The following is a 24,419-nucleotide window of genomic DNA, read 5'->3' as shown; positions in this document are numbered from 1 at the left end:
TGCACACACACAGACACACACACCACACACACACACACGCGCACACACCACACACCTCCGCACTGGGAGACGTTCTTGGCCCCAGCGATGCCCTGTCCCTCGGTGCTGGGGCAGGGTTCACAGGACAGCTGACCCATTGTGTCCTGGTATGTACCAGGGGGACACACGGCACACTGATCATGGTCTCCACTATAGTACGTCCCCACACCACAGCTCACTGAGACAGGGAGGGAGATAGACATGCACACAGAGAAAGAGAGATGAGAGAGATGAGAGAGACATGTTTAGCATATCATGGTATGGTATATCCCACATACACTGCATCAAACTGAGACAGAGGGTGGCTTTAGTCTACACACTGTGTCAAACTGCAGCTGTGATGTCTAGGCCAAAATAAAGGAAACACCAACATAAAGTGTCTTAATAGGGCGTTGGGCCGCCACGAGCCAGAACAGCTTCAATGCACCTTGGCATAGATTCTACAAGTGTCTGGAACTCTGTTGGAGGGATACGACACCATTCTTCCATGAGAAATTCCATCATTTGGTGATTTGTTGATGGTGGTGGAAAATGCTGTCTCAGGGCGCCGCTCCAGAATTTCTCTTAAGTGTTCAATGAAGGTGCATAAAGATGGAGGAATTCAGGTATGACGTCATTGTTTTTAGCACTACCCACAGAGTTCTTAAACTACGGCGCGCGACCTGGTTCAATATGCCTGGAAATCATCTACTTTTTGGGTTTTTCAAATTGCCGGCGTCTTGGAGCTAGAATTGGGATCATGTAGGCCTATACTGATACAAAAAATGAGTAACGGAGAGCAATGTACAATACGGCGAACGTAGCAAACAAGCTATTTGTGGTAAGTACATGGGCGCAGCCATCTTTACTCACCTACACCATGGGTTGAGATCTGGTGACTGAGGCAGCCATGGCATGCGGTTTACATCGTTTTCATGCTCATCAAACCATTCAGTGACCACTCATCCCCTATGGATGGGGGCATTGCCATGGTAGACAAAGATAATGGCCAACTGGGCCTGCCCAGCATTTTTATTCATGACCTTAAGCAGTGTTTAGGAATTTCTCAGGAACCACACCTGTATTGAAGCACCTGCTTTCAATATACTTTGTATCCCTAATTTACTCAAGTGTTTTTCTTTATTTTGGCAGTTACCTGTATTTGGAATAGTAAGCTACAACAACTCCATATCCCAGGATGCCTTGCACAGGATGCTCACCACACTTGCCGTCCCGTAAGACCTGTCCAGTGCTGCACTGCTCAACGTGCAGTGCAGGTTTCTGGGCCACCTCGTACTCGGTACCAGAGAACTGGATGTAGAACTGCTGCTTGTTGATGGACTTCCTCAGGGTCCGCATGGCACTCTGTAACCTCTGCTTCATACGCTCCCTCACACACTCCACGTTACACGAGTCTGGGGAGTGGATACACACAGTCAGTACACCCACACACACACACCCACACACCACATTACACGAGGCTGGGGAGAGGAATACACACAGTCAGTACACACCCACCCACACACCCCCACCCACCACATTACACGAGGCTGGGGAGAGGAATACACACAGTCAGTATACACACACACACACACACACACACACACACACACACACACACACACACACACACACACACACACACACACCACACACACACACACACACACACACACACACACACAAACACACACACACAAACACACACACACACACACACAACAAATACACAGAGTCCACATTACACGAGGCTGGGGAGAGGAATACACAAGCACACACACTCCATATAACAGAAAACTCACATTACTCACACCCATACACCAACAGGTTACATGAGTCTAACACGTGGCGTATATTCAATCAACACACACACACACACACACACACCTGACCTGAGGTTGCACAGTCACACTGACCTGAGGCTTCCTTCATCTCCATCTCAAACTCAGCTGTGATGTGGGAAACCTCTTTGGAAGGAGACTTGCGCCCACGCCGCCGCTTCTTAGACGAGTCACACTTCAGGTTGACAAAGGTCACCTGGCAGTCGTCAGTACAGGGGAGCGGACCCCCTGAGAAGAAGAGGGGAAGGACGACGAGGAAGAAGATAAGGTGAGGAAGTTGACAGGATGCTGTTGTGCATTGTTTAGTATTGTTTGTTTCGGAGTTATGGCAGGTGTAAGGGCACAGCTCAGGACACATCTAACTGTCGGTTATATTACTGCTACAGTATCTTGCATCATGTATACCTTCTTAGTTCGGTCTGTATTACTTGATGCTGTACACTCTAAGTTAGGAGTAGGCTGTGTTATACAGTACAGTTTGTACAGTCGTTTAGGAGTAGCAGGGTTTACCTTGCAGGCTCGGCTTGGACGTCTCTCGGTGTTTTTCCTTGTTCCTGGGTCTCAGGTGACACTTGGCATCTTTGACCTTGAAGCGGGCCTTCTGCTTGATGGGCGGGGGTAAGGTATCTTCATTTACATAAAAGAGAAAGACACAAATATACACTAATGAATAACCTTTTGACATCCTATGAATAACATCATAATTAGGGACAGGAGTTTTATCCTGATCACCTGGCCTGACCAACTCTGGGCCCTTAATGATGGTCCCCATGATCACACACTTTAGAGAGCATCTCCAGGACACGTTTATTGGTGTTCCCTGGTTGAGGTGAAGTTTAGGTCAGAGGGAAACTAACGCAGCCAAATGCTTCATCACGCTCGGTCTGTCTCTCTGGCAATAAAGGCAAAACCAAAAACCCACATCGTCCCGGTGATCAGCAGTCCAGCCGACACCAGGGAGGAAGGTAGACGGAATGTGTGTGTTTGCGTCTGTTTTGTCGGTCATGTAGTGGGTGGTCGGGATGGCTGCCCTTTTAACGAGGTGCTGGAGACACGCAAGGGTCAGTGTGTGTGTGTGTGTGTGTGTGTGTGTGTGTGTGTGTGTGTGTGTGTGTGTGTGTGTGTGTGTGGTTATGGGTACGCTGAGTGGAGAGGAAGATTGAGAGCGGAGCCAGGTAAACACACAGCACACTGAGAGGTTCTGTCCATTAACCATTACATCCATACACGCCAGGACATCACTGGCTCCAGTTTGCTGCTGTGGAGCAGAGGCGCTGAATGGACTGAGCTGTTTGTGGCTCGGGACGCCACATAGAAGCTGTCTTCATCATCATCGGAATCGTCGTTATCATCTGCCACTTCCGTTATCAGAGCGTGAAATGGTAGACCGTGATGAGAGCGTAGACGAACCATATGTCTGGGGGAGCTGTGAGATTCTTAGGGGACGGTCCAGGATTGGCGTGCTGAGGTGAGCTGTATTTCATATCACTTCACACTCACACCCCTAGCCAGATGGTGAGTCTTTCTATCTCTCCATCTCTATCGCTCTCTCTCACACACTCTCCATCTACCTCTCTCTCTCTCTCTCTCTCTCTCTCTCTCTCTCTCTCTCAGTGCATTCCTCTGGCCGTGCGAGGGCCCTCTCCCTGTCCAAAATCTACAGATTGCTGAAGGAAATATAGGAGTGACGATATGGCGAGCACCAAAGGCAGGGGAGTGAAGATTCCGATGGAGGGAATGAAGAAATTGAGGAATTTAAACCCACCGGCAACGGGAGAAGTGAAACGATGACAACTGCATCGACGTCAAAAGGTCATGACCGAGCTGCGAGACCCTGATCTCACTGTATGTGTGTGATTTAACTAGAAGTGGTATGGTTAAATATCTTTATATTGAACAAAGAATGACATCGCTGTCTACATGCCCCATAATGCATTGCATACCTGCACAGGTGAGCAGGGCGGTGGTGGCGTTCCTCTTCTGTGGTGCCTTCCCAGGTTGCACCGGCACACCACAGCTTAGTGTGTAGCTGTTCTCAGAGTCTGGCGGGTCACACACAAGTACATGTCAGTTACAACCCTGTCCATCCAAGGTCAATCTGTTTAGACCAGCTCTGCTCGCAGGATCCCTGTCTTCTGCCACTGGCTGACTTGTTTATGGCTATTAAACCGACAGCACTGAGGGACAGGGTGACATGGGACATGAGGAAATATGGGATTGATGTCAAAGTGATAGAGGGGTCCGTCTGAGGAGCAATGTGACCCAATCTCCCTGCTACGCTAACCGCCTGGGGTGTGTGTCTGTGTGTGTGTGTGTGTGCTAACCATCTGATGGCAATATGTGTTTCTCTTGGCTAGTTGAGGTTCTGATGGATTGCGGAGGAGTAAAATACTTTTATTCGTTTTCTATGGCCTCACTTTCTCTAGTATTTAAGAGCTACAAGAGACTGCCATATGAAGCCTGCCATAAAAGAAAACACACTCACACACACCTCAGTCACACACACACACACACACACACACACACACACACACACACACACACACACACACACACACACACAAACAAACACACACGTGCATAAATACACATTTCCTGAGGGATGGAGAGAAATTATGCACCGAATGACAGATCTATGCTCACTCATGAATGTTCGCGCACACACGTACACACGCACGCACGCACAAACACACACACACATGTCTAGTCAGAAATGAGGGATGAAGAGTTCAGAGCTCATAAAGCGGGATATGATTGAAGAAGACGCAGGACTTTGCGTGCAACCACAAGAATTGAAAAGCTTTCCTTCTCCCCCAAATTAAGACATTCTCCAGAAAGATTTTTAAAAAAGCAATATTTTTTCACTTTGTGTTTTGAGAGCTATCCATCAGTCTCACACTACAGCAGCCAAACCAAACGGAGCAAACGTCTACTCAAAGCAGTCCCAGCAGAAATATGGCAGACCCGATTAAAGAATGTAATTGTTTTACAGATGTTCGTCTGTGTTAAGCACATTCGCAGAAGGACCAGGGTGCCTGCATTGACAGCAAATAGCTTTATAGCCATTTATAGCCTTAGGGGCAACACCAGACGAAATCACTCACTGAGTGAAATACGTTTAGCTGAAATGCCCCCTGATGGGTCCTTTGGCCAGTGACTGAGAAAGGTAGGTAGATAGATTAGGCCTTAATCTGAGCCCTTCATCCAAGTGGGAAACTTTCAGTGGAGCTCTGCTTGAATGGAGAGCAGCGTGAGGACTGGCCTTGGCCTCTAGAGGGCAGCAGAGAGTATAGAACGGCTGGAGCTCAGTTAACCACGGCTACACAGGCATTGGTCATTGATAAGAGTCAGCTGAAGACTAGTGCATCGGACTAAACCTCACCAGACTAGTCCAGATCAGAGAAGGTAGAGGATTAATGTAGTTTAACCAGAGAAGGTAGAGGATTAATGTAGTTTAACCAGAGAAGGTAGAGGATTAATGTAGTTTAACCAGAGAAGGTAGAGGATTAATGTAGTTTAACCAGAGAAGGTAGAGGATTAATGTAGTTTAACCAGAGAAGGTAGAGGATTAATGTAGTTTAACCAGAGAAGGTAGAGGATTAATGTAGTTTAACCAGAGAAGGTAGAGGATTCATGTAGTTTAACCAGAGAAGGTAGAGGATTAATGTAGTTTAACCAGAGAAGGTAGAGGATTAATGTAGTTTAACCAGAGAAGGTAGAGGATTAATGTAGTTTAACCAGAGAAGGAGGGAGTGTAGATTGCAGATTGAGGAGAGGAGTCAAGGTTAAAGTCTAGGGTTCTGCTGGGAAGAAAGAGTGAAGGTTTGGTCTTTGAGTAAAACAGTTCCTCTTTGCTGTAAGGTGTGTGTGTGTGTGTGTGTGTGTGGTGTGTGTGTGTGTGTGTGTGTGGGGACTGAGCCACGTACCTGCGAGGAAGAGTGCGTTGGAAGGACAGGAGAGTGAGCACACCTCCACCCCTCCTCTCTTGTCACAGCTGAGCTGGGCGCGCGGCGCTGGCTTACCATTGGACAAACACTTCACCGCCTCTGAGGAACATAGAGGATCACATCACCATGACAACCACCGACCCGTCACAGCACAAAAACGATGACACGCACGCACGCACACTCACACACTCTCCTATATCTATAGAAGACACACACACACACACAGTAGACGTTTAGGTGCTTACCGGTGCAGTCCTTCTTGTTCCAGTGGAGTTTCTGACCGGGCGGACACAGACACTCATAGCCTCCCTGTGTGTTCACACAGCTGTGTTCACAGCTCCCGTTGTTAATGCTGCACTCATCTATGTCTGAGACACAACCACAAAGAATACAGTCAGAGGGTGTGTGTGTGTGTGTGTGTGTGTGTACATGTACGTGGTAGAGTATCATCAGACATGACGTCCCGGACCTGCTGTTTTCGACTCTCTCTCTCTACCGCACCTGCTGTCTCGACCTCTGAATGATCGGCTATGAAAAGCCAACTGACATTTACTCCTGAGGTGTTGACCTGTTGCACCCTCGACAACCACTGTGACTTTTATTATTTGTGAACGTTTGAACATCTGTGAACGTTTGAACATCTTGGCCATGTTCTGTTATAATCTCCACCCGGTACAGCCAGAAGAGGACTGGCTACCCCTCAGAGCCTGGTTCCTCTCTAGGTTTCTTCCTAGGTTCCTGCCTTTCTAGGGAGTTTTTCCTAGCCACTGTGCTTCTACATCTGCATTGCTTGCTGTTTGGGGTTTTAGGCTTTGCTGATGGGTTTGCTGATGTAAAAAGGGCTTCATAAATACATTTGATTGATTGATTGATCAGACAGAGCCTGTGCTGCGAGTCAGTGTGTGATGTCATCAGTGTGAGACAGACAGCTCATGTCCTCTCCGTGCTCTTTAGCTGACTGACTGGTATGTGTTGACTGCCAATGGAATGCCCTTAAGACAGTGGCCTGTTTAGTCGACCACTGAAGAACATGGCTGTCAGTCAGACAGGGCCAGGTGAAGTGGGATCACAACACACACACACACACACACACACACACACACACACACACACACACACACACACACACACACACACACACACACACACACACACACACACACACACACACACACCCGTCAAGTCTACTGCCTCCGCACGACATGTGTGTGACAGGTACAACACACACGCATGCACACACATGCAGGGACGCAGGTAAGGAGGGCTGTTTAGGGGAAACGAGGTATGAGTGTGCTTTCGGAAGCGCCGTCTGCACGTGCTCAGTCACCCCTCACCAACACACACAATAAAAACCCCTCTCCCTCTCTTTCTATTTCTCGCTCTCCCCTTCACTCTCTCGCTTTCTTACTCTCTCTTTCTCCTTGTCAGTCTCTCAGGGCTTCATACTTTGTGTCAGTCAATTCCTTTCTATTTGTGCCTCTCCCTCGCTACCTGTCTGCCTAACTCTTTCCCATGTCTTTATAAGTGTGTGTGTGTGAGTGTGTGCGTGTATGTGTGCGTGTGTGTGTGTGTGTTTGTGTGTGTGCGTGCAATCCCATGCATGTCTGTGTCCTACTCACCTCCGCAGTGTGTGAGGCCGTACAGAGTGTATCCTTCCTGACAGACACAGTCAAAGCTGCCAGGATAGTTGACGCAGGTGTGGTCGCAGGTCCTCTCAAAGGAGCACTCGTCAATATCTGAGAGGAGAAACCCAGATCGTTTGTAATACTACTACACACGGGGGCTGTCCAAAATGCCACTATTCCCAATATAGTGCACTACTTTTGACTACAGCCCCATGGCACTCTATTCCCTATATAGTGCACTACATTGGACCAGGAATAGGGTGCCATTTGACATGCTGCCATGAACTGGACCATAGTGGGTCACTCTGACCATGCCTTCACCAAGGACTTATGGACAGTATAGCCAGTTTATATGAAACATGCTAAAGATAGGACAGAGTTAACATCCATGTTCTTAGTACAGAGCATTTTGACCCGTTGCATCACCGCCAGGTATGGCAACTGCTCGGCATCTGACCATAAGGCGCTACAGAGGGTAGTGCGTACGGCCCAGTAAATCAGTACATCACTGGGGCCAAGCTTCCTGACATCCAGGACCTATATACTAGACAGTGTCAGAGGAAGGCCCAAAAGATTGTCAAAGACTCCAGTCACCCAAGTCATAGACTGTTCTCTCTGCTACCGCACGGCAAGCGGTACTGGAGCGCCAAGTCTAGGACCAAAAGGCTCCTTAACAGCTTCTACTCCCAAGACATGAGCCTGCTGAACTACTAAACTAATGAAATGGCCACCTGGACTATTTACATTGATCCCCCCTTGTTTTTACACTGCTGCTTCTCGCTCTTTATTATCTATGCATAGTCACTTTACAAATGACCTCGACTAACCTGTACCCCCACACATTGACCCTGTATATACAGTGAGGGAAAAAAGTATTTGATCCCCTGCTGATTTTGTATGTTTGCCCACTGACAAAGAAATGATCAGTCTATAATTTTAATGGTAGGTTTATTTGAACAGTGAGAGGCAGAATAACAACAACAAAAAACGCATGTCAAAAATGTTATAAATTGATTTGCATTTTAATGAGGGAAATAAGTATTTGACCCCCCTCTCAATCAGAAAGATTTCTGGCTCCCAGGTGTCTTTTATACAGGTAACGAGCTGAGATTAGGAGCATACTCTTAAAGGGAGTGCTCCTAATCTCAGTTTGTTACCTGTATAAAAGACACCTGTCCACAGAAGCAATCAATCAATCAATCAGATTACAAACTCTCCACCATGGCCAAGACCAAAGAGCTCTCCAAGGATGTCAGGGACAAGATTGTAGACCTACACAAGGCTGGAATGGGCTACAAGACCATCGCCAAGCAGCTTGGTGAGAAGGTGACAACAGTTGGTGTGATTATTCGCAAATGGAAGAAACACAAAAGAACTGTCAATCTCCCTCGGCCTGGGGCTCCATGCAAGATCTCACCTCGTGGAGTTGCAATGATCATGAGAACAGTGAGGAATCAGCCCAGAACTACACGGGAGGATCTTGGCAATGATCTCAAGGCAGCTGGGACCATAGTCACCAAGAAAACAATTGGTAACACACTACGCCGTGAAGGACTGAAATCCAGCAGTGCCCGCAAGGTCCCCCTGCTCAAGAAAGCACATATGGGTGAAAGTGTTGTGGTCAGATGAGACCAAACTGGAGCTCTTTGGCATCAACTCAACTCGCCGTGTTTGGAGGAGGAGGAATGCTGCCTATGACCCCAAGAACACCATCCCCACCATCAAACATGGAGGTGGAAACATTGGGGGTGTTTTTCTGCTAAGGGGACAGGACAACTTCACCGCATCAAAGGGATGATGGACGGGGCCATGTACCGTCAAATCTTGGGTGAGAACCTCCTTCCCTCAGCCAGGGCATTGAAAATGAGTCGTGGATGGGTATTCCAGCATGACAATGACCCAAAACACACGGCCAAGGCAACAAAGGAGTGGCTCAAGAAGAAGCACATTAAAGTCCTGGAGTGGCCTAGCCAGTCTCCAGACCTTAATCCCATAGACAATCTGTGGAGGGAGCTGAAGGTTCGAGTTGCCAAACATCCGCCTCGAAACCTTAATGACTTGGAGAAGATCTGCAAAGAGGAGTGGGACAAAATCCTTCCTGAGATGTGTGCAAACCTGGTGGCCAACTACAAGAAACGTCTGACCTCTGTGACTGCCAACAAGGGTTTTGCCTCCAAGTACTAAGTAATGTTTTGCAGAGGGGTCAAATACTTATTTCCCTCATTAAAATGCAAATCAATTTCTAACATTTTTGACATGCGTTTTTCTGGATTTTTGTTGTTGTTATTCTGTCTCTCACTGTTCAAATAAACCTACCATTAAAATTATAGACTGATCATTTCTTTGTCAGTGGGCAAACGTACAAAATCAGCAGGGGATCAAATACTTTTTTCCCTCCCTGTAGCCTTCACATTGACTCAGTACCGGTACCCCCTGTATATAGCCTCCACATTGACTCAGTACCGGTACCCTCTGTATATAGCCTCCACATTGACTCAGTACCGGTATCCCCTGTATATAGCCTCCACATTGACTCTGTACTGGTACCCTCTGTAAATAGCCTCCACATTGACTCAGTACCGGTACCCCCTGTATATAGCCTCCACATTGACTCTGTACTGGTACCCTCTGTATATAGCCTCCACATTGACTCAGTACCGGTACCCCCTGTATATAGCCTCCACATTGACTCTGTACTGGTACCCTCTGTATATAGCCTCCACATTGACTCAGTACCGGTACCCCCTGTATATAGCCTCCACATTGACTCTGTACTGGTACCCTCTGTATATAGCCTCCACATTGACTCAGTACCGGTACCCCCTGTATACAGTCTCGTTATTGTTAAGTACATTTCTTGTGTTACTTTTTGAATGATTAGATTTTTTTTTTTTTACTTTAGTTTATTTAGTAAATATTAACTCTATTTCTTGAACTGCATTGTTGGTTAAGGGCTTGTAAGTAAGCATTTCACGGTAAGGTCTTCACCTGTTGTATTCGGCGTATGTGACAAATACAATTTGATTTGTATACTGGATATTGAATGCATTGAGTTTCACTATGGGGAGTTGTATGAACTGTCTTTTGTTTAGAGTGCTAGAAGCTGTGAAGAGGAATTTCCACTAAAAGTACAATAAATCTGAACTGTGAACTGTCAGTGGTGAGACAGTGGATGTGTGTGTGTGTGTGGTGTGTGTGTGTGTGGTGTGGGGGTTGGATGACTGGACACTGCAGGAGCATTTCAAAATGTTCTGTCTGGAATAACAGTGTACATTCAGCCTGGTTATGTGGGTGGGAGTCTAAACAGTGACAGGGTTACTGGGTGTGTGTGTGTGTCAGGTTGGTTGCTCAAGATTCACACACACACACACACACACACACACACACACACACACACACACACACACACACACACACACACACACACACACACACACACACACACACATACACAGACCCAGTCCATTAAGCCATCTTCCTTGGTTGTAGCAGAGAGCTTGTTTGCTTCCTTCCTCCTGAGGAACCAACAAGCTGATATATGAGTCATAGATATTACTCTCTACGACTATTCTCCACACAAACACCCATTATTCAGCCACAGCTAATAAGACCAGTCCATTAATCAGACTGGAGTTCATTGTTAACAAACAGAGGGGTGGAAAACAAAGCAGAGCTCTGCTCACTAAACAACCCCAAGAGGTCTTCTCAGTGGAGACTTAAAGATCCAATTCAGTCCTTCAGTCAAGCCCTCCACCTCAGGCCTGGGATAGATCAGACCAACTCACCGTGGTCAGGACCAGGGGCTGATCTAGGATCAGGTCCCCCCCTATCAATATAATCATACTCATTGTGACTTAAAAGGCCAAACTGATCCAAGATCAGCACGCCTACAGGCCCTGGTTTTGGTTTAGAACTGTTTTATTTTATTTGAGTGAGAAAGATGTAATGACATATTTGGGTGGCTGACAGTAGCAACAGCATTACTTCAGTCCAGCGTCTCTATGAACTCACCTGAACTATTTCAATACCAAGTCATCTGGGCTGTGGAGATTTACAAAGGCTAAAAATACAGTGTGTTATGATAAAGTTTGTCATGAGGAGGAAGCTGTTGAGGCCTGGCTTCTGTTGGCTCCTGGGCTGCTTTGCTACAGTCCTCCAGGCAACTGTCTATATGACGGGCTACGGTTAGACTACCATACCTGATTAATGAAACTAGCATCAGACCACAACCCCAGCCAGCACGCAGCACTGGAACGACTTGAGAGAGGCGCAGCTGTATAATCTATTTTCACCGAGAGGTGCCAGTTGGTTGGCTTGGCTGATGTGCAGGTGTCTGTCTGTTTTGTGGGGTCGGGTGTAACACACCCAAGGTTAGTGCCCCTGTTTGTTAAACTCACCAAACAACGTGGCCTGTCTATTTAATAAGCATAGTGTGTCTGCAAAGCTAAAGCTCCCTCCATCCGCTTGACCTCTACTGTATTGTTTTAATACAGCTACCTGTAGGGAGTCTTTATGTTCCTGGTGATTATTGCACACCCCATTCTCCATCACCCCTGTCCTTGTACAGGCATAGGGGCAGCCTAAAGACTCTCTCTCTATATTTGTCTCCCCCCCTCCCTTTCTCTCTTAGGAGGAAGCTGGCATAGCTCTAGCTCTTCTCAGACATGTATTACCAGGAGCTATTTTCCCTGGAAGAGCTTACCAGCATGGAAAGAATTAAAACATTACATAAATAAAAGTTAAAAATAAAAATCGGAACTAAAATACCACTTGTTAGCGGATTGAACAACATGTGTTGTTGGACACTGGAAGCTTAGTTTTACAGTCAGGTAAGCTGATGGGTGGAAGGAGCGTGTGTGTGTGTGTTCCTCCCATCAGCACACACCCAAGTTGAGTGTGTTATTGGCGTGTATGGAGTTGTGTAAACTGTTTGTTGGCAGTTCTTTTTGTGTTTAATGTGACAGTGTTGATGTTTAATATGACACACACACACACTGGGATAGAGTTGTTTGGTGTTTTTGGTTCGGGGACAAGAACACTGCAGGGTGTTGTTGTTAATAAAATAATTTGTGGTGTGTGCCTCTCCTGTCTCTCTTGCTGTGACTTGTATAGAGGAATTTGCATTTGTCCTCCAAACACAACCAGGGATTAGATATGAAGAGAGAAGCAGAATGCCTTAATACAGCTGACAGTACATTACACCCACTGGAGGATGTCAAGTCAATTGTAATAACAAGCCTATCTGTGCATGTCATTCCAGGTGAATGATTTGTAGACCGACCCCTGTTTTGATTCTATGTATGATCCTGCCCTGAACATAAAGCACATGAGTGAGTTACTACCGTAGAGAATTATGATAGAAACTACTAGGCCGTATATTCTAGTATATCCATTCCTATGGTCCCTATTCCGTGACACTTTCCGTCCGGGATCTGATCGCGGAGTGACGGCACTGTTTCCAAAGGTAACCGTCTGAACGCATTGTGACGTCATCAGTCATCAGACGGGAGTGTCTGACAGCTGTCAGTCAGGTAGGCTGCTCACCCTGGCAGGTGCGCTCGTCAGTGAGGAGCTTGTGGCCCTTCTGGCAGCTGCACTCAAAGGAGCCCACCGTGTTTTTGCAGAAATGGTCACAGCCGCCGTTATTGAACGCTTCCTGGCATTCATCTATGTCTGTATGGAGATAGGGAGAGAGGGATGGGGGGGGGGGGGGAAGACAGAGAGTAAGAGAGAGAGAAAGAGAGAGCGAGAGAGAGCATTAGGTCACAGATACACTAAGGCAATAGGCAATGCTGGTCAAAGAGAACAGAGTTTTTACACACAGACACACACACACAATATATAACTCTGCCGTGCTAAAGTGTTCCCCTTTAGCAGTCTCTCCCACACAGCCACTGCCATGCTGGGATGGAGATCTCCAAATTGGCAGACAACAGGCCAATAAAAGGCTTCACTAATGCCTTGGAAATCTATTCTAAGCCCCTGTAAGAGTCTTTATGGAACAGGGGGAGGCAGGCGGGGTGAGAGTAAGGGTGAGACAGGGGGAGTCAGAGAGAAGTGGGCTTTTCCTAATGCTCTTATTTGTGCTAACAGGAAGTATCCAGGAGTTGGCAGGCCTGAAAGACAACATGAACACTGGCTGTGCTGCGTTGTGGTGGTAAAGTAGGTTTCCATCCACACAACAAGTCGTAACCGCAGTGCCACGGTGTCAGTGTGGGGCAGCCGCCCACAGCCACAAACATATTGTCACAACACCAGGAAGATATTATCCCAGAGCAAACAAACCTGTGGGAGTCCCGTCGCTGTTCCCTGAAGGCCTCACCTGCCTCTTTCATTCTCTCATTCATTCACTCTTTCTTTTCATTCTTTCAGATTGCTGATAAGTCTCATTCACCAGTGGTTTCTTTTCTGCTGCTAGACCATTTCTTTATGCGGTTTCATTATTCTATTGATTTCTTTCTCTCTCTTTCTCTTCCTCTTGGCATGCGTGTCTGTGCGCACGTTTTGTGTGTGTGTGTGTGTGTGTGTGTGCGCATGGCAGTGTGTGTGTATACGTGTGTGAGCATGAGTGTGCACGCTCTTGCGTTTGTGTGCACTTGTGTGTGTGATGGCATCAAGTGTAATGGTAGTTTCACGGTGCTCAGCAGCAGACAGCATGGTACAGGCTCAGCGGGCTTGTTGAGAGGGATCCTCCACTGTCTGATCCTATGACACGCTCTTTACCTGGAACTAATGGAACAGCCTGATGCTACTGCTGTACACAACACTGTCTAGCCCACCATGCAAGGACTTAGAGAAGAGGGGAGAGACAGAGAGAGAGAGAGAGAGTGAGAGAGAGAGAGAAAGAAAGAGTGAGAGAGAGAGAAAGAGTGAGAGAGAGAGAAAGAGTGAGAGAAAGAGTGAGAGAAAGAGTGAGAGAGAGAGCGAAAGAGTGAGAGAAAGAGAGAGAGAGTGAGAGAAAGAGTGAGAGAGAGAGCGAAAGAGTCAGAGAGAGAGCAAGAGAGAGTGAGAGAAAGAGAGAGTGAGAGAGAGAAAGAGTGAGAGAGAGAGAAAGAGTGAGAGAGAGAGCAAGAGACAGTGAGAGAAAGAGAGAGAGAGAGAGAGAGCGAGAAAGAGAGAGAGAAAGAGAGAGAGTGAGAGAAAGAAAGAGAGAGAGAGAGAGAGAGAGTGAGAGAGAGCGAGAGAGAGAAAGAGAGAGAGAGCGAGGGGGGAGGGGTGTTGAATGAATACATCATTGAACCCCCACCCCTAAAGGCTTACACCATCCAGGGGTTTGATGGACTTTCTCATAACTTCCATCTACCCCTCCTCCCCCCCACCTCCTGCCCATGTGACTAGGTCTTCCTGAATCCCTGTGGAATAAAGGCCCAGGTGTGTGAGACGATCCAGAGACGTAGATCAGGAATAACAAGCGAGCCGGATCCCCTGGGGCTGTGCATGCAGCGCCAACCCTCCAGCCTGGTGGGATCTGATGTCACGCTACACCCCCCCATAACCCCTTCCCTCCTCTCTCCTCACCCCTTCCTCTTTCTAAATATGTGTCCTCAGCCCAACCCTGGACAGGGTCACTGGGTATATTTCCCTCCTGAGAGGACTGGCAATGCCACACTCAACAAGGGAGGAAAGGTGGAGGAAAGGAAAGAGGACGAGGAAGAGATGGAAAAGAAAGTGGAGGAGGTAGAAGGTAGATTTAGTGGATGAGGTGAAACGTAAGGGGAAGAAAGGAGGAAAGTGGAAGGGTAGAGGGAGGAGGAAGAGACAGAAGAGAGAGCAAAGGAGGGAGGGAGTATTAAGAGGAGGAGGGAGAAAGGGAAATAAAAGAAGAGGAAAGTGGAAGAGTGGAGGAAGAGGACAATAGCATGGCAGATTACACGGGCTAAGCCCTTTTTGATTGGTGCTCTAAGTGATGAAAACTGCTGGGGATTAACACCTAAGCCTTTGAGTCAGAGAATCAGTCAAGAAAGACACCACAGGGAAGACTCATCTAAGAGAGGAGTGGAGGGGAGGAGGGGGAGAGGAGGACAGGGGGGAGAAGGGAAGGAGGAGGGGAGGAGGAGGAGAGGGTAGGACAGGAAGGAAAAGGAGAGGAAGGGAGAGAAAGGAGAGTAGGAGAGGAGGGAGAGGAAGAGAGGTGAGTGGAAGAAAAAGAGAGGGTAGATGGAAAGGGGTAGAGAAAAACAGGAGGAGAAGGGAAGTAGGTGGGGAAGGCGCGGTCAGATATTGCATGTCTCCATTGTTACCTTTAATAGTCAGTCCACTGTGCAATGAGCCAAGTCAGATAAAGTCAGACAAATACAGTATATACAGTTGAGTGATATAAAAGAACATCAGAATGAAATAGTCCTCAGACGACAGGGCTTGTGTTTTCCTATAACAATGTATCCTGATACAAGGGAACCTCTCCATCAAGGCTGAAGTGCAGTGTAACCTCACTGTACAGTGGAATTCCATAGAGTGATTTGAGGGCCTTCCTATTTGCATACATACTACAACTACAGTCAGAGACAGTAAATATTTTGGGGCGGCAGGTAGCCTAGTGTTTAAAGCATTGGGCCAGTAACCAAAAGGTTGCTGGATCAAATCCCCGAGCTGACAAGGTAAAAATCTATTGTTCTACCCCTGAACAAGGAGTTAACCCACTGTTCCCCGGTAGGCCATCATTATAAATAAGAATTTGCTCTTAACTGACTTGCCTAGTTAAATACAGGTTAAACTGCCCACAGCCTTTAAGGGGATTGTCCTACATCTGGCTTTCCTCAGACTCTGGAGGTAAGGATGCTCATCTCAGTACTGTCTCACGGCTGACCCTCTGAACTGACGACCTCATTGAAAGTTGTGCTTTCAAGCAATGACCTCATCGAAAGCTGTGCTCTTAAGCAATGACTTCATCAAAAGCTGAGCTCTCAAGCAATGACCTCATCAAAAGCTGTGCTCTCAAGCAATAACCTCATCAAAAGCTGAGCTCTCAACATTGACAGAATCACTTGTTTTCGTTCACTCCTCTTCCATCATCATTTGCTTTTTGATGAATGCTTTCTTAGAGAAAAGACCTCTCTCTCTGTTCTGTCCTCTCTGCTCCCCCTTTCAATCTCCTCCACGTTCTGTTCATTTCTTCCTCTTGTCTCTCTTTTAAATCAATCATGGCAATTTCCCAGTTCCGTTTCCTTGGCATGTCGACGGCAGATCTCATCTCTATAGAAAGGATGGCTACCTTTCTCCCTAGAGGGGATATTCTCTCTCTCGTTCTCTCCCTCTCTCTACATTCTTAGAAAAAAAGGTGCTATCTATAACCGAGGGGTCTACATGGAACCCAAACAGGATTATCCTATGGGAACAGCCGAAGAACCCTTTTGGAATCCTTTTTTCTAAGAGTGTACCCCCTCTCTCTCTCCACATCTCTCTCACACACACACACACACACACACACACACACACACACACACACACACACACACACACACACACACACACACACACACACACACACACACACACACACACACACGCACACGCACACACACACACACCTCCCCCGCCGTCCCTCAGATGCCAATTGCCCCCCATCCCAGACAAGCCTACAGAAGGTATAACAATATCACCCCCAACCTACCCAGCCCAAACTTCCCCAACACAGACAAAGATCCCTAATTATTCAGTAAGTCTGGCAGCCATAACTACTTGCATAGCATAGCCACCACATTTCCCCACACTTAATGGCCACTCTGTGGAAGCCTGAGACCAATAACGGCCTATATAATTACCTTTAATAGCCCTGAAATAAAAACATTAAGCATCCACACATCTTGAAATTATAAAACTGTGTGTGAGAGAGAGAAATTTTGTGTGTAAATGAGAGAGAGGGAGTGTGTATGTCTGTGTGTGTGAGGGAGATATAGAAAAAGTGTGAGAGAGAGAGGAAGAGAGAGAGAAAGAAAGAGAGAGAGAGAGAGAGGAGAAACAAAGCGAGTGAGAAAAGCAGAGTGACAGGAGGGGGGAAGGAGACAGGGGAGTGGGAAGTGAGACAGGGGAGTGGGAAGTGAGACAGGGGAGTGTGAAGTGAGACAGGGGAGTGGGAAGTGAGACAAGGGAGTGGGACGGAGACAGGGGAGTGGGACGGAGACAGGGGAGTGGGACGGAGACAGGGGAGTGGGAAGTGAGACAGGGGAGTGGGAAGTGAGACAGGGGAGTGGGACGGAGACAGGGGAGTGGGACGGAGACAGGGGAGTGGGACGGAGACAGGGGAGTGGGACGGAGACAGGGGAGTGGGACGGAGACAGGGGAGTGGGACGGAGACAGGGGAGTGGGAAGTGAGACAGGGGAGTGGGAAGTGAGACAAGGGAGTGGGACGGAGACAGGGGAGTGGGAAGTGAGACAGGGGAGTGGGACGGAGACAGGGGAGTGGGACGGAGACAGGGGAGTGGGACGGAGACAAGGGAGTGGGACGGAGACAGGGGAGTGGGAAGTGAGACAGGGGAGTGGGACGGAGACAGGGGAGTGGGACGGAGACAGGGGAGTGGGACGGAGACAGGGGAGTGGGACGGAGACAGGGGAGTGGGAAGTGAGACAGGGGAGTGGGAAGTGAGACAGGGGAGTGGGACGGAGACAGGGGAGTGGGACGGAGACAGGGGAGTGGGACGGAGACAGGGGAGTGGGACGGAGACAGGGGAGTGGGACGGAGACAGGGGAGTGGGACGGAGACAGGGGAGTGGGAAGTGAGACAGGGGAGTGGGAAGTGAGACAAGGGAGTGGGACGGAGACAGGGGAGTGGGAAGTGAGACAGGGGAGTGGGAAGTGAGACAGGGGAGTGTGAAGTGAGACAGGGGAGTGGGAAGTGAGACAGGGGAGTGGGACGGAGACAGGGGAGTGGGACGGAGACAGGGGAGTGGGACGGAGACAGGGGAGTGGGACGGAGACAGGGGAGTGGGACGGAGACAGGGGAGTGGGAAGTGAGACAGGGGAGTGGGACGGAGACAGGGGAGTGGGACGGAGACAGGGGAGTGGGACGGAGACAGGGGAGTGGGACGGAGACAGGGGAGTGGGACGGAGACAGGGGAGTGGGAAGTGAGACAGGGGAGTGGGAAGTGAGACAAGGGAGTGGGACGGAGACAGGGGAGTGGGAAGTGAGACAGGGGAGTGGGACGTGAGACAGGGGAGTGTGAAGTGAGACAGGGGAGTGGGAAGTGAGACAGGGGAGTGGGACGGAGACAGGGGAGTGGGACGGAGACAGGGGAGTGGGACGGAGACAGGGGAGTGGGACGGAGACAGGGGAGTGGGACGGAGACAGGGGAGTGGGACGGAGACAGGGGAGTGGGACGGAGACAGGGGAGTGGGACGGAGACAGGGGAGTGGGACGGAGACAGGGGAGTGGGACGGAGAGGAAAAGAGAGAGTAGTTTGATGAAGCGTCAACAAGACATGCTGGGAGAGCAGTATCCATCTGGATCTGTCCACTTCAATGGAGGGAGAGGGAGACAGAGCGAGACTACCTAAAAGGAAGAGATTCCCAAAGCCATCACCTACAGAAAGATGAACTTGGAGAAGAGTCCCCTAAGCAAGCTGGTCCTTGGGCTCTGTTCACAAACAGACCCCACAAAACCCCAGGACAGCAACACAATTAGACCCAACCTAATCATGAGAAAACAAAAAGATAATTACTTGACACATTGGAAAGAATCAACAAAAAACAGCACAAACTAGAATGCTATTTGGCCCTAAACAGAGAGTACACAGTGGCAGAATACCTGACCACTGTGACTAACCCAAACTTAAGGAAAGCTTTGACTATGTACAGACTCAGTGAGCATAGCCTTGCTATTGAGAAAGGCCGACGTAGGCAGACCTGGCTCTCAAGAGAAGAAAGGCTATGTGCCCACTCCTACAAAATGAGGTGAAAACTGAGCTGCAATTCCTAACCTCCTGCCAAATGTATGACCATATTAGAGACACATATTTACCTCAAATTACACAGATCCACATATAAATCGAAAACAAACCCAATTTTGATAAACTCCCATATCTATTGGGTGAAATAGCACAGTGTGCCATCACAGCAGCAAGATTTGTGACCTGTTGCCACAAGAAAAGGGCAACTAGTGAAGAACAAACCCCATTGAAAATACAACCCATATTTATATTTATTTATTTTCCATATTTATATTTATTTATTTATTTACTATTTGCACATCGTTACACCACTGTATATAGACATAATATGACATTTGAAATGTCTTTATTCTTTTGGAACTTCCGTGAGTGTAATGTTCACAGTTTTTTTTAAATTGTTTATTTCACTTTTGTTTATTATCTATTTCACTTACTTTGGCAATGTTAACATATGTTTCCCATGCCAATAAAGCCCTTGAATTGAAATTGAAATTGAATTGAGAGAGCACCTCTGTGATTGCATTGCACACACATCTGGGCTGCCGGGGGCCAGCTGGTAGTTAGGCCTCTATTAACGAGCGCATAGCTCATTAAGACTCTCCTACATATGATGTACCATAATGAGGATCTCACTCAGGGAGGGGAGAGGTGGTAAGGTAGACCTGGGGAGGGAAAGAGGGATGGAAAGGAAATGAGAGCAATGAATGGAGGGGAGAAGGAATGAGAATGTCTTATGTTCCATCCTTCTCAGTTACTCACTCATTCAATCTTCCACTCTATGTGTACTGATCTATCTCTCACTCTCCCCTTATCTCTTGTATCTGCCTCTCATTTTAGATATCTCTTTTTGTTACCATCTCCGTCTCTCTCTTCCTTTCTCACCGTGATCTAATCATTTTAATCTCTCTAAGTGTCTGGGTGTAAGAACAGGGGTGTGTAATCTGTCAACGCATACACACACACACGCACGCACGCACGCACGCACGCACACACACACACGACAAACACACACCCTAGACACCCACACCCATCTTCCATCAATCTCCAATCCCTGTTTGACATTTCCCATGGGTTCTATCGATACCCTGCTTCATCTGCGATCAATAGGTCCATTCTGAGCCCTGCTGCTCCCTGAATATAACCAGCCATTACCAGCTCATTACCATCTATTACAGCCATCTGTCTGAATGGCTGACTGACTGACTGACTGGCTGGTTGACTGTCTACTGGCTGGCTAGCTGGCTGACTGGCTAACTGTCTACTAACTGGCTGATTGACTGACTGGCTAGCTGGCTGGCTGGATAACTAACTGACTGTCTGTCTCGTGGCTGACTGTCTACTGGCTGACTGTCTAGTGGCTGACTGACTGACTGTCTACTGGCTGGCTGACTAACTGGCTAACTGACTGACTGGCTAACTGACTGGTTAACTGACTGACTGGCTAACTGACTGACTGGCTAACTGACTGACTGGCTAACTGTCTGACTGGCTGGTTGACTGTCTACTGACTGGCTGATTGACTGACTTGCTGGCTGGCTAACTAACTGACTGTCTGTCTCGTGGCTGGCTGGCTGACTGACTGGGTGACTGTCTACTGGCTGACGTCTAGTGGCTGACTGACTGACTGTCTACTGGCTGGCTGACTAACTGGGTAACTGACTGACTGGCTAACTGACTGGTTAACTGATTGACTGGCTGACTGACTGGCTGGCTGGGAACACTGCTGCTGGGAAGGCTGAGGGCCAAATGGGAAGGGCTAACATCCAGCTGGGCTAAGAGAAACAAACGCACTGGCTTACTGCTCCTTGCTCCTCTTAGGATAGGAGGTTGCGGGCCCAAGGCAGCACTAGGAGCTGTGTTTGCAGTGAGAAATCCAACACTATATGAGATATGAGAGCAGAACACAGTGTTACTGCTAAGTTCATTTTTTATTTAACATTTATTTACTGCTACGTTATTGCTAAGTTAACCTGAGCCCTGAGCTGATGCAGAGGAAAAGCCTTGTGACGGTGGTTTAGGGTTCAACAGACGATTAGGATCGACTGAAATTAACAACAGTGTAGGATAAATAATCGACCGGTAATGAGAATATGGCTGAACGTTGACCTCTGGCCCTTGACCTCAAAACAGTAAGTAGAACAGAGGGATCAACTGGAAGGTCATTGTTGCATAAGATGCTTGTGAGTTGATAATAGTCCTCTCAAAAGACAAAGACAGTAGATAGAGAACGGAAAGAGTCAGAGGCAGCAAACAAGACAGAAAGAAAGAAAGAAAGGGAAGAATAAATAAAGTTTGAATTGTAACATAAACTGCAGTCATCGGGGATAAAAACCATTGGAGAGAGAGTGAGAGTGAGAGAGAGAGATGAGGAATGTGGAAGCTCTTTGGCTGCTGCTGCAGGCTTATCTCTGAGCGCTCGCGTAGCCTTGGTACGCACCTCGGGAGAACTGTGTGGTTTTACAAAATATTTACAGTAAAAAGCAATACATTTGTGGAAACCTGAACCTGTCCAAATAATTTGGGGACGGTAGAAGGGGGATCTACTGTTCATAAAAAGCGGCGTTTACCTCGGTGTGACCACCTCAGGCTGCTAATGTGGGGAGACGACGGGCGGCTCGGGCCAGAGCGGGCCGTGTATTTATCAGAGGATTTAAACGGCCCACTCTGTTTGCTTTGTCCCTAAAGACTCTCCTCCGTCTAATAACAGAGGCTCTATGGGCCGCATCTGGGCCAAGAGCAACTCCTGTAAAGAGCAACACAACAGTAAAATAAAACAGGAGGCAGGGCCGACGCCGGCCTGACGGAGGGAGAGCCGGAACGGTTGAGGGCCGGAGTCATGTAAGGTGATGGAGATAGGAGTGTTATTGTGGAGATTACTGGGCCTGACATGTTAATACAGTGGGATTTTGAGAGCGTTGGCACTTTCTGGAGGCTTTCTGTCTGGACGAGTGGGGCTAGAGGAGGAGTTTATGGGGAAGACACTCCGTACAGTAGCTTCCAGTCTCTTGAGGACACAAAGTGATAGTGAAGCTAGGACAAAAAAGCTAGTGGGAGTGGTAGGTGGGAAAGTGAAAGTTATTGCTGACTATGATACAGTTTGTTTATTGAGATTAGCATAAAGTATGTCCCCTTATAACCCAACGAGCTTGTAGCCTATCACCTGGTTTCTCCTTGTCTGTATTAAGTGACTACAGTAATGGCTCTTTGATTGGATTACAGGATGTGTGTGTGTGTTCAGGCTTTCGCTGGTACTGGGGAGTGGAATGCAGGCCAGTGGGGACGTGTCTCAGGTGCCCATACACACGCTGTGCAACTGAGCAGCTCAGTCTCCCTGCGCCGACCACACACACTCACACACAATGCAAATGTGTAAACACACACGCACGCACACGCACACACACACCTCATCCACACACACACCTCCCGACACGCAGCTTCTAATCAAACATCTGGAAATCGTTCACAAAATCACTTTTCTTCTCCCTCTCTCCTTCCACCTCTCCCTCCGTCTCTCCCTCCGTCTGCAGGAGAGCCCTGTGATAAAAACGCCTCCTTCCATTTGGCGCGTCTGTCATCGTGGAGCGAGCGAACCATCTCGTCTGTCAGCGCAGATGAAAGGCTGTTTATCAGACGCCTGGGATTTTAACATGCCCTAAATAGTTTATATTGAAATGATTATGTTAGGGGGGGGCAGGATGGTGCAGGTCCCACAGGGTCTGGCACACAGAGAGACAGAGCAGAGAGACAGAGCAGAGAGACAGAGCAGAGAGACAGAGCAGAGAGACAGAGCAGAGAGACAAGAGGGCTCTGCCTACAGTACCTCACAGCATGACATTTACCTCCCCGCTAACTACTAACCCCACAAAACCACAAACTGCTGTCTACAATACTCTATCTACATTAACAGCACATCACTACCCACTATCTCTATGCTATCAAACACCTCTACCCCCTGGGCCTATCTGCAAATTACAACACAGCACTGGCACAACCCGATATGCTATAACACATGACAAAGGAGCTGATCGTGGACTACAGGAAAAGGCGGACCGAACAGGCCCCCATTCTAATCGACGGGGCTGTAGAGGAGCGGGTCGAGAGTTTCAAGTTCCTTGGTGTCCACATCACCAACGAACTATCATGGTCCAAACACACCAAGACAGTCGTGAAGAGCGCACGACAAAACCTTTTCCCCTTCAGGAGACTGAAAAGATTTGGAATGGGTCCCCAGATCCTCAAAAGGTTCTACAGCTGCACCATCGAGAGCACCCTGACCGGTTGCATCACCGCCTGGTATGGCAACTGCTCGGCATCTGACCGTAAGGCGCTACAGAGGGTAGTGGATACGGCCCAGTACATCACTGGGGCCAAGCTTCCTGCCATCCAGGACCTTTATAATAGGTGGTGTCAGAGGAAAGCCCATAAAAGACTCCAGTCACCCAAGTCACCCACTGTTTTATCTGCTACCGCACGGCAAGCGGTACCGGAGCGCCAAGTCTAGGACCAAAAGGCTCCTCAACAGCTTCTACTCCCAAGCCATTAGACTGCTGAACAATTCATAAAAATCATCACAGGACAATTTACATTGACCCCCCTTCTTGTACAATGCTGCTACTCGCTGTTTGTTTGTTACCTATGCATAGTCACGTCGCCCCCACCTGCATGTACAGATTACCTCAACTAGCCTGTACCCCCCCACACTGACTCGGTACCGGTGCCCCCTGTATATAGCCTCGTTATTGTTATTCTTATTGTGTTACTTTTTATTATTACTTTTTATTTTAGCCTACTTGGTAAACATGTTCTTCTTCTTGAACTGTATTGTTGGTTAAGGGCTTGTAAGTAAGCATTTCACGGTAAAGTCTACACTTGTTGTACTCGGCGCATGTAGAAAATAAAGTTTGATTCGATATGATTCATTACAGTAGAGCACAGTCCCACACTACTACACTCCTTATGGGTCAGCTCAGCTGTGATATCGGCTAGCTTAGCCAAGACCCTATCAGCCCATCTCATCTGTCACAGATCAGGAGATCTGTGTGTGCCGTTGCCAAGGTTACAGGAAGCTTTGGTCCATGCAGAAGGGGCAGCATGGCGACAAGGCCA

At 48.0% G+C, this 24,419-nt stretch overlaps 1 protein-coding gene across 1 annotated transcript in view; it reads right to left on the bottom strand.

Annotated features, from left to right (window-relative positions):
- Nucleotides 1–24,419, bottom strand: part of LOC106609323 (signal peptide, CUB and EGF-like domain-containing protein 1) — a 105,799-nt gene that overhangs the window by 5,960 nt on the left and 75,420 nt on the right. Inside the window, exons 9-17 of the mRNA XM_082977217.1 lie at nucleotides 12,976–13,104; nucleotides 7,426–7,542; nucleotides 6,052–6,174; nucleotides 5,786–5,905; nucleotides 3,803–3,901; nucleotides 2,370–2,486; nucleotides 1,935–2,087; nucleotides 1,239–1,433; nucleotides 56–217 (exon numbers count right to left, since the gene is read on the bottom strand). Of these exons, the coding sequence (XP_082833343.1) occupies nucleotides 56–217; nucleotides 1,239–1,433; nucleotides 1,935–2,087; nucleotides 2,370–2,486; nucleotides 3,803–3,901; nucleotides 5,786–5,905; nucleotides 6,052–6,174; nucleotides 7,426–7,542; nucleotides 12,976–13,104 (1,215 nt within the window). The remainder of the gene's footprint in view (nucleotides 1–55; nucleotides 218–1,238; nucleotides 1,434–1,934; nucleotides 2,088–2,369; nucleotides 2,487–3,802; nucleotides 3,902–5,785; nucleotides 5,906–6,051; nucleotides 6,175–7,425; nucleotides 7,543–12,975; nucleotides 13,105–24,419) is intronic.

This window comes from Salmo salar, chromosome 07, assembly GCF_965601325.2.
Source record: "Salmo salar chromosome 07, fSalSal1, whole genome shotgun sequence".
Classification (NCBI taxonomy): Eukaryota; Metazoa; Chordata; class Actinopteri; order Salmoniformes; family Salmonidae; genus Salmo; species Salmo salar.
This window is presented reverse-complemented; position numbering and strand designations above follow the sequence as displayed.